The sequence below is a fragment of the Macadamia integrifolia genome, chromosome 4 (genome assembly GCF_013358625.1).
Source record: "Macadamia integrifolia cultivar HAES 741 chromosome 4, SCU_Mint_v3, whole genome shotgun sequence".
In the NCBI taxonomy this organism is placed as follows: Eukaryota; Viridiplantae; Streptophyta; class Magnoliopsida; order Proteales; family Proteaceae; genus Macadamia; species Macadamia integrifolia.
Genome location: NC_056560.1, coordinates 19,001,156 through 19,012,223, shown reverse-complemented (window position 1 = coordinate 19,012,223; position 11,068 = coordinate 19,001,156). Strand labels below are relative to the sequence as shown.

At 40.4% G+C, this 11,068-nt stretch overlaps 1 protein-coding gene across 2 annotated transcripts; it reads left to right on the top strand.

The window, feature by feature from the left end:
- The first annotated feature begins 1,249 nt into the window (after positions 1-1,249).
- LOC122076837 lies at positions 1,250-8,663 on the top strand. 2 transcript variants are annotated; one of them, XM_042642426.1, is made up of 3 exons: positions 1,665-1,962; positions 7,216-7,284; positions 8,384-8,663. In XM_042642426.1, the coding sequence occupies exons 1-3, from the start codon at positions 1,680-1,682 to the stop codon at positions 8,509-8,511; spliced, it is 480 nt and encodes a 159-aa protein (XP_042498360.1). In that variant the 5' UTR covers positions 1,665-1,679; the 3' UTR covers positions 8,512-8,663. The 2 variants fall into 2 exon arrangements, 1 of the variants encoding a protein (XP_042498360.1); XR_006139599.1 differs by lacking the exon at positions 7,216-7,284 and having other exon boundaries at positions 1,250-1,962.
- Positions 8,664-11,068: the final 2,405 nt, after the last annotated feature.

The following is an 11,068-nucleotide window of genomic DNA, read 5'->3' as shown; positions in this document are numbered from 1 at the left end:
CTCTAGCTGCACCACAAATTAGTATACCACAAGTTCGCCAAGCATCACAAAAACCTAGGCCAGTAGCATCAGTACCTCAGCAAGTGGATCCACAGAAGAAGTGGTGTTTTGCATGTGGATAACTTGGACATAAGGCTAGATCCTATTTACAGATGAAGCAGTGCTATAGATGTAAACAAATTGGACATATAGCTAGATTGTGTCCATAAAGGGAGTTGGTAGACTCATATGTGGAACCCTTAACACCAATAGCTAGCCAACTAGCTCCAATGCAGCAAGGTATCAGAATGCAAAAAGGGGCATTTGAAGATTCAAGCAAATGAGGCCAAGACTGTATCTGAGGTAGTCACTGGTATGCTGTTGACATTGATGAAATCCTCACATGCATTGCTATACCTGATGTATCTTAGTTATTTTATTATCTCATGCGCATTATAGAAGTTGATACCTAACATGCTATGCTACCCAATATATCCGATCTTGATACTGGATCGGAATGACAAGGTTAGTATCAGGAATGTGGAATAGTAAGGATGATAACAAATTGAGGTGAGTAGACCTGAGATCAAGTTGTATGGGTGATATAGAGGAAAAAAAATTAATTTATGAGGTAAGAATATGAGGAAACATTTTGGAGCATTGAAGGTTTCGATTATCTGATCATTAAATATATATATATCTGAGTATGTAAAGAAAATATATGAAAGTTAAAGTATGATATCGGGCATGGTGATGATATAAGTTTTGAATTATAATGGAGCATGGATAATAGGACATTGGTGGAATAATGAGAGTACTTAGTATGTGTGTATGATTTGGAGACATAATATGGAATTGGATTCCCCATGTATGGTTCTCATAGGCTGATGAAATTGAAACGGTGGATCAACTCATACAAAATTAGTGTAAAATTCTAAGACTTTATATATATCCTTACATAGATCAGATCTGAGAATCCTAGTAAAGACATATGAACAAGATAGAAATAATTTTGCATGTGTGAAGACATAACAGGGTTGATATTGGGAAGTGAGAAGGAGAAAGGGATGTGGATTTCACAGTTCTTGAGGACTTGAGGACATGAATAAATAAAGGACCAACATGGCCAATGAGTGTTATTGTGTTTTGCAAAGATTAGTTAGTGGTATTAAGGCATTGGGCATGTTAGCAACACTGAGTGCAAATCCGATGTTACAACTTGGTGGATAAGGGGATGTTAAAGTGAACAAGATTGATTCTCGATGATGAACAACCCTACAAATTTCGAGGACAAAATTTTTGTAAGGAGGGGGGAAATTGTAACAACTTAATTTCATTTCCCTACCTTCCTTGTGGACAAGTAGGATACCAGGCAGAGAGGGCCAATACTAGCATGGGCTATCAGGTAAAATATATCTATAATAGGGGTTAGGTGTAATAGAGAGTGTTATAGACTAAAGAGGGTTGGTTTTAATCCAACCTGTGGGAGAGCAATGGGAATGACAGGCAGGCCTGTTAGCTTGGCAGAATCAGGATTTCTGATTTTGTGGGCCCCACTCACACACTTTAAGTATTTTGAAGATAGAATAAGTTAATAATACATATAAACAGAAGTTAGGAATAATTACATCCTTAAATGTAATTATATAATTTAATATATATAATATAATATAATATATGTGATTTACACCAAAGGCCATATGTTGAGTTGGTTAAGAGAGGGATATAAATGCTGGGGTATTCGGTGGAGACCCCTTTTAACTCTCAAACCTGAAAACATCAAGAAGGGAAAAGGGAGAAAGAAGAAGGAAGGAGAAGGAAGAAGAAAAGAGAGAAAGGGACCACCGAACAGCAGCTCAAACCTCTACTATACCTTGCGTAACAAGCACAAGAAAAGAGAAAGAAGAAAATGGAGAAGAGAAGAGAAGGAAATCAAGAGGAAATTGAGGTTTTGGGATAGCAGCTGTTTGATTCTTCCTCCAGGTAAGAATCTAACCCTTGCATTGACTGAAATGATAAAATTATAGTTGGAGAATGATGCTTGGGTTGGCTGATTTGGCTGAATAGGAAGATTAAGGTGACAGTCTGTGAAATTCAGCATGAGTTGATGATCAAGGATGTATGAAAACTTGTCTCTGTGATGTAAATGGAAGGATTCTCTAAATCTGAAAGGGTGATTTTCACTACTCAAGGCCGAATAGGGCTGGAAGCCTAAGATTTCTGCTTAAAATTCTTAAAACAGGAATTTAAATTGCAATTGAGGTGAAACATTATCGGCTACCTGCTAACGGCTACTTGAACGTGACTACTTGAACGTCTGATCGCCGGCACTCGAACTTGGTTCCCGTCCTTAGCAGTGGCAGCGGCTGTAGGAGTGAGCCCTAAACCAGAGAAAGTTAGAAATCTTAACTAACCTCCCTGTTTTCCCTTTCTACATTTTCCGTTCTTCCCCCCTCCCTCCGCCGTTGCCCTACTACCTCACTGCCTTGCCCAATTTTCCACTGCCGATCACCTATCTCCCCTATTTCCTCTCCCAACTTACATCAACTACCTCTGTTACATGGTTTCTCTAAATTACTTCCCTCTTAGATTGATTCCACCTATGTTGACCTGATCGCTGATTTCCACTTCTAGATCTGACCGACTCTCTTAGCTTCTGAGAGAAGAACATCTACCAACCCACCCCTTTATTCTCGCCCCTCTCTCTCTCTAGTTGTGCATTAGAAGACCAATCTTGGATCCCAACAATTCTTCCTAGCGAATGGCTACCTGCGTACGGCTACCTGAACTTCTGATCACCGGAGCTTGAACCTCTATACGCTTCTATTATACCACCACCCAGTAAACCTCCACGTTTCTCCCCTTGCATCGATCCTATCACTCTACTATACCTATAGCTTCCTTCCTGCCGATCCCCCCATCTCTACTACACCTTTAGCTCCCCTCATGCCGATCTTCCCCCTTCTTCCTACACCCACTGATACTTTCCCATTGCAGCCTTGAACACCTGCTCCCCCCACCCCAAATAAACAAATAAATAAATAAAATTGTTTTCGCACTTCACACTGACCCTACTGCCGTCGTTAGCTATTGCACTATATACGGATTTAGGCAAGGCGCTGATTTTTGGAGTGCCTTGAGTAGTAAGAGACATCTCTACCCTTAACCTCTTTATTTTATTTTGGAGTATTTTTATTTTCTTAACCCTGGGAAGTTTGAACATATAGCTACTTGTGACTACTCTATTTGTGTCTCTGTTCTTGGTGTGTGCATACTATGCTGTAGGTGGATATTATCATATATGTTTTGCAGGCATATTGTGTTGACTGGTTGCATGTTTGATTCTTAGTACTAATCATTCTAGTATCTAAATATATCTATATTTGCATCCCTACTACTAGTGCGTCAGGTAGGTATCCGGCATCGTATCTATTTATACACAGCCAATCACCCTTGCATAGATCCTATTTCTACTACATCTCTTTTAACCGCTTAATTCTATTACATGTCTTGTGGGCCTAATCCTGGGGGTGAGCGAAAATTTAGATTTGCATCATGGAACATTGGATCTTTAATGGGTAAGAGTATGGAGTTGATTGATGTTATGTGAAAAAATAAGGATTAATGTTGCATGTATTCAAGAAACAAGATGGAAAGGTAGTAAAGCTAAAGGGTTGGATGAATTTAAGCTATGGTACTTGGGAAATGAAAGTGGGAGAGGGGGAGTGGGCATTGTAGTTGACAAAGACCTTAAAGATGACGTTATGGATGTTAAGAGACTTGGAGATTGGATCATCGCCATTAAACTGGTGCTTGGTGATGAGATTGTAACATAGTCTGTGCTTAGGCACCCCAAGCAGGGCTTGAGGATAGGGTTAAAGTACAATTCTGGGAGCACATGGATGAAATGATGTAGGCTTTCGGTCCGAGGTAGAAAGTTATTATTGGTGGGGACCTTAATGGCCATGTGGGTAAGGACCGTAGAGGCTATGAAGAGGTGCATGGAGGATATGGGGTTGGGGAGAGGAACACAGAGGGGACCTCCATGTTGGACTTTGCAATAGCATATAATCTCTGCATTGCAAATACATTTTTTGAGAAAAAAGCAATACATTTAGTCACTTATAAGAGTGGACTACATGCAAGCCAAATTGATTTCTTTATGACTAAAAGACTCGACAGAATGCTTTGTAAAGATTTTAAGGTTATACCGAGAGAGAGTCTAACGACACAACATGGACTGCTAGTCATGGATATGCAGTTTAGTATGAGGTAACACAGGAAGGCGATACACCTATGCCCAAAAATTAATTGGAGACAACTATATGGAGCCCCCCTAAAATCCTTCACTGATAAAGTGATCAAATGAGGCACATGGGACTGTGTGGGGAATACTAACGAGATGTGGACTGTAATGACGGCTAGCATTAAGGAGGTGGCTAAAGAGGTCCTAGGCTTGACTAAGGGTGGGTGGCGTACCCCTAGAGAGACCTAGTGGTGGAACAACGAGGTCCAAGCCACCATTAAGACAAAAAATGATTGTTTTAAGAATTGGTAGAGGACTAACAAAAATGAGGATAGAATAAGATACCACATAGCGAGGAATGAGGCTAGGAGGAGTGTGGGGAAAGCTAGGGCAAAGAAGTATGATGAACTATATAAGAACCTTAAAACAAGGGAGGCAGAAAAAGAGATCTATAGGATAGCTAAAATAAGAGAAAGAATGAGCAGAGACTTGGACCAGGTTAGATGCATCAAAGGCAAGGAAGGTAGAGTGCTACTACGAAATGAGGACATTATGAAGAGATGGGGTGATTACTTTTGCAACCTACTTAATGGAGGTACTATGACTAATAGGGTGAACCCAGTTGTAGAGGGGAGTAGACATGACACTAATCGAAGTTTGGAAGAGCATGATGGGCATTTACTACAACTCGGCAAAATCGAGGTTAGAGAGGCCATGCAAAGGATGAATATAGGGTGAACGATGGGCCTGGATGAGATCCCAATCGAAGTTTGGAAGAGCTTGGGAGGACATGGGGTGACTTGGTTGACCAAGCTATTTAATAAGATCTTGAGTATAAAATCTATGCCAGATGAGTGGAGGAGAAGCATTGTGGGTCCAATTTATAAGAACAAAGGGGACGTTCAAGATTGCAATAACTATAGAGGCATAAAACTTATGAGCCACACTATGAAACTTTGGAAAAAGGTTATTGAAGCCCACCTAAGAGAGAAAAAAAAGGTATTAGAGAACCAATTCGGTTTTACGCTAGGGAGATCAACAATAGAAACTATTTACCTCCTAAGGAGGCTTATTGAAGTTTTTAGAACCCACAAAAAGGACCTACATATCGTCTTTATTGACCTAGAGAAAGCATACAATAGAGTTTCGAGAGAGCTAATTTGGCATGTCCTTGAGAAGAGGGGTCCGACAAAATATGTAGATATAATTAAGGACATGTATGAGGGAGCGGTGACGAGTGTCAAAACGATAGAGGGGCAATGTAACGAATTCCCGATCACAATTGGGTTACACCAATGATCTACTCTAAGTTCCTATCTGTTTGCACTCATTGTGGATGACCTAACCAGGCACATATAAGATCAGGTTCTGTGGTGTAAGCTATTTGCTTATGATATTGTGCTAATAGATGAAACTTTGGATGGGATTAACACTAAACTGGAGCTATGGAGATCAAACATAGAATGAAGAGGTTTTAGGTTAAGCAAAACAAAGACAGAGTATATAATGTGCCCCTTCAATCAATCTAGAGGAGGGGAGTGAACGGTGAAGCTTAGGGAACAGGAATTACCTCGGAGGGACTGTTTAAATAATTGGGGTCTATCATTGACAAAGAAGGGGATATAGAGGATGATGTTGTTCATAGGATTAAAGTGGGGTGGATGAAGTGAAAAGGTGCGTTGAGAGTGATATGATAAAATAATACCTAATAAACTCAAGGAAAAATTTAATAGAGCAGTTATATGACTGACTATGATGTATGGAGCAGAATGTTGGGCAACTAAGAAGAGTAATGTAAACAAATTGAGTGAAGCAGAAATGAGAATGTTGAGAGGTATGTATGGGAAGGCCAAGATAGAAAGGGTATGGACTAAGAATATTAGAAATGAGGTGGGGGTTGCACCGATCCAAGACAAACTCTGGGAGAGCCGATTGAGGTGGTATTGCCATGTCCAACGGAGACCTATGGAGGCTCTAGTACAGAAGAGTGACCAGATTTGTTGGGAAGGAGCTAGAAAAGGTAAGGGCAGGCCTAAGATGACTATTAAAGAAGTGGTCTGAAAAGATATGCAATTAGTAGGGCTCGACCTTAGTATGACTTTAGATAGAGTTTTGTGGAGGACAAGAACCCGTGTTGCTGACCCCATATAAGGGATGTGCCCATGATGCGTATCTTTTTTTTTCGATACCCTCTTAACTTATCCCTGCACTTTCTCTTTTTAACTTATCTTGTATATTTCTTTACTTTCTATTTTCCAGTATTGGATCCATTTAGCCGAGATAAGGTTATCAGTTGTTGTTGTTGTTGTGAAATCTTCTATTAATTTCACTGATTTGTGGTTTTAAAGACATATGCAATATGAATTGAAGGTTTGATTCTATGCATGCATGAGAAATTTGGGAATGGATCAGTAAATTGGAAGTTAGATACTGAAATTCCACCTCCAATTCATATTTTGGTATGAGAAATTGGTTCAATTTAAGGAAAATCTGAAATTTTTGCTGAAATTGCATATATGATTTGAGCATTTAAGTATGGAAATGTTAAATGGACTAATTGAAGATCTAATCTGAGTCATCATGTTGTTATTAAGAGATTGAGTCTTCAAAACAGAGAAGTATGCATGAAATACAGAGTTTAAATTCTACAGAACATTAGCAGAATCAAAATTCTACAGATGTTACCCAATAGGCTCCCAACTACAGGCAGGCCAGTTAGCAGAAGTCTCCAGCCGATTGAGCTTTTAGAGGCTAGAAAGGCCACTGTACTGCCTAAACCCTACTGAACCGACTACAATCATGGAATAAGGACAGTACAACCCTTAAATGATGGTTTATCCATAGATTTCAATCTTAGAAATTATGAATTTGAATAACCTACTTGAACAAAAAATTAATAAAAAGGAATGGGAATAAGAATAACCAATTAAATTAGATTAACAATAGGAATTTAGTTATATACCTGATAATCTAAGTATGTTATGGAGTAGGGAAATCAAATTACTGTGCGGCAATCTACCCAACTCAGAGAAGTGACTTGTCTAACCCCGACTACCAAGGTGAGGGGTGCTTGACTTTATTTTACAGTGTTTTACCTTAATTTCTATTTTTGCTCGAATTACGTGTATGTATGATTTGTTATTTGCTGCTATGCATGTTGTTGCTATTAACATCTGTTATCTTGTGAATATGGATTGGTAAGACTGTGGACAGGTTTCTAAACTACAGAGCTAAGTGAGGTAAGCCATTGTGATTATGGGACTATGAGTTGTGAATATGGAATGTGGTTATATGGATAAGATTCATGGTTGTAATTAGGATATTGAAGGTCTGAGGCACGGTGTTGCCAAGGTGCATTTTCGGTACCATGGGCTCAAAGGTCAGTAGCATAGTTATGATTGTGACCTGACAGTTTAGGGCACGGTGTAGCCGAGGTGCTTTCCAATACCGTGGGCCTAGAGGTTAGAGGATGTGTGATGTATGATGGGTGGTAATGATTGTAACATCAACAGTCTGAGGCACAGCATGGCCAACCATGGGCTTAGAGGTTGGTATTATAGTGATGGTCATTAATGTATGATCGGATGCATGTAGAATACATGTTAGGATTCACAGACCCTGGAGCTGCACCCTTTCTAGTAGGGGTTAGGTACTGGTTAATCCCAGGGGGTGATGCAATGCGGGTGACCAATGGGTTTTTCGGGACCGTAGTTGCATACCTTCATAGTGCGGGTGACCGATGGGATTGCCGAGACTAAGGCTGTAGGGTTGGGATTACTCATTAAGGGTTTGTGGGGTGACCGATGGGATTGTCAGGACCTGTAGACTCCTGACTCGTAGCTAGCTTGTACTGCTAGGTGACCGATGGGATTGTCGGGACCAGTGATACGAACTATGTTACAATACAGCACAAATACCTTGGACTTAGTAATTGTTGCTAGGTTAAGTATAATTAAACTGGATCATGAGCATCCTATGTTTTGTTGAGCATGCATTGTTTCAATTGTTCTAGTTTGCCTAAGGATACATGGCATTCTTCATTAGCTTGTGCTTGCATTATTTATTTGCTTGTGCTTACATTATTTGTTTGTGTGTGCTTGCCTGCCCCCACCCCTCACTGAGCATACCCTTGCTCACCCCTCACATTTCCCCTTCCAGATGCCGAGGCCACATTCTTTGTGGCATACTATTTTCAGATGATGGAAACCGGTGCTGAGGCAGGAGTGGACTTTAGCAGCTATTGTGAAGCTTATGTTGGGATTTCGATGGGCTTCACTATTTTTTAGTTCCTTCTTCTTGATGTATATATTTATGGATGTGTAGTAAGTAGTATTGTAGCTTGTGGTTGTTTTCAAATATGCAAATTGTATAATGTAATTTATCACTTTAGTACATCACAGTGATATTTATGAGACTTTATTAGCATATTCTGATTTTAGTTGTGGTCTTGTGGGAATTTGTGAAATCAAGATACTGCATCTGTGATCCTGAAGGGTTTGGCTGACTAGGTATGGGTGTCTAGTGCCGCATACCTTGGCCAAATTTTGGCAGGGTGTAGCACATAGGGAGACTAATTCGACCTTGGGTGGTGAACACCTTTTGGTGAGTATACCTGCCAAAACCGGGTTAATTGGCCATGGGGCCCGAGGCCCTCGTACCCGTGCACCTCAAACCACGTCCATTGGTTGGTACCACCTACTAGGTGATGGATTAATGTACCAGGACACCCTGAGGTGAGCCCGTTAGTGTCAAATGACGGATTAACCCAATTATAGGTGAGAACCCATTTTTCTCCCAAACAACCCTTAGTTAACTTAAGTGGCTATAAGTAAAGACTCTTGACATTCATTTCATTCCTACCAAATTAAAAGGAAAAGAAGGGAGAAAGGAGAAGAAGAAGAAGAAGGAGAAGAGTAAGGGAGGAGGAAGAAGAGGGGAGCGCCTACCCATTGAAGGTAAGCCCTCTCTCTCTCTCTCTACCTTCTAGATAGTTGTCTCTCTTTCTTCCCTATTTTTTACTCTCCATTAAAACTAATAGAAACCACCCCAACTGAATCTACCCACCCACTTACCTAATATATAAATCGATTGGGGAATTTGATGTTGGGGACTTAATGGTTCAATTTGAAACCATGAACCTTCCCTAGTGAAATCCCCATTTCAAACCCCAATTTGGGCAACACAAAACCTAAAAATAGGGAAATTTCCTAAAACCCACCTTCCCATTTGTTAATACTAAAAATTGGCTTGGTTGGATGCGGGATCTACTCCATGAGGAGCGGTACGGACGTAGACGATATCATCATGACCTCTCTTTTCGTACCGCTAGGGATGCTTAATGCCACTTGGCCAACTGGCGTTACCTGCGCTTTCGTGTCTCTCAGTGTGGTCAGCACTGGGTGTTTCCGAGTAGCGAGGTTTACACCCATTCGCATTAGTCCATCCAAAGTTCCGGAGAGAGTTTAGTATAGGAGACTTATCCTAGCAAGATTGACGATCAATTTGAGTCTATGAACCCTCCTTTAGGAAATTCCCACCTAAAATCTCCAATTTGGGTAACTAAACCCTAGAAATGATGGGTTTTGCCCAAATCCTTTATACCTCACCATTCAAACCCAAAATTGAGTTGGGGAAAATGGAATTAGATGCATGTATAGTAGATTGGGATGACCACATAGGCCATTGGTGGTCACCACATAAACCCACAACCAAATTTCCCAAGTTTTAGCTTAACCTAGACTTGAATTTTGGGGAGTTTGGGTACATTGTGTAACCCTAGCTTAACTAACCCACTTACAATACTAGATCTAAGTAAATTGATGTGGGTGAACATCCCCCACATGTAAATTTGCCTTATAGTCATAAAACCCCCCCAATTTGAGAACGATTTCAAAGAAAAGGTAAATAAGAAATTAAGCTAGAATATGTGCCTAGGGTCTCATTCCCTATCAATGATTGATTTTTTTTAAAAATACTATATGTCCTAGGAGCAGAACTGAGAAGTGACGGAAGCACGATGCACAAGACCATTGATTATCTACCACCATCTACTCGAGGTGAGGGGATTTATGTGATATTTGTATGAAATGCTTAAAACATATTGTCCATGTGTGCATTTATGTGGTTGCATTGTTAAACTTGTTTTTCTTGATTGAATATTGGATTATGGATGTTGATGACATTTTTTGTTTATAACATGATGCATTGCATATAAGAAACTTGTTCTATTTGGTAAATGTGATGTGGCATGTGACATCCTTACCAATAGGGGTTTATGTATTGGCTATCCCACAGCACGGATCCCGAAGGGATTCTCTAGAGTGGGACCGTGACTGTTTTATAGGTCAGATGACCCAAAGGGGTTCTCCAATCCAGTGGACCAGGGATATCCCCTATGTTGCAGTAGTGCTAAAACCCAATATGGACTTAGAATATGTTGGCTAGGAAAGTAACCCAGGTGCTACATCCCTTGCTAGTAGGGGGTGAGGTACTGGTAATCCTACAGTACAAATGATTTGAAGGGTTCTCTGGACCGGGACCGTGACTTTCCTATAGCTCGGATGACTCAAAGGGGTTCTCCGGACTGAGACCGTGGTTGTAGGGTGGGATATTTCATTAGGGGTTTACGGGTAGCCGAAGGGGTTCTCCAGACCGGAACCTACAGGTTCCTAACTTGCAAATAGCTAGTATTGCTGGAAGACCGAAGGGGTTTTTCGGACCCGTGTACTAGGGATATCCCCTATGTTGCAGTAGCACTAGTACCCATTTTGGACTTAGAATATGTTTTTTTGGATTGTTTTCTTATAACCAGATCATGTCATTGCATTCATCTAATTTCATTAA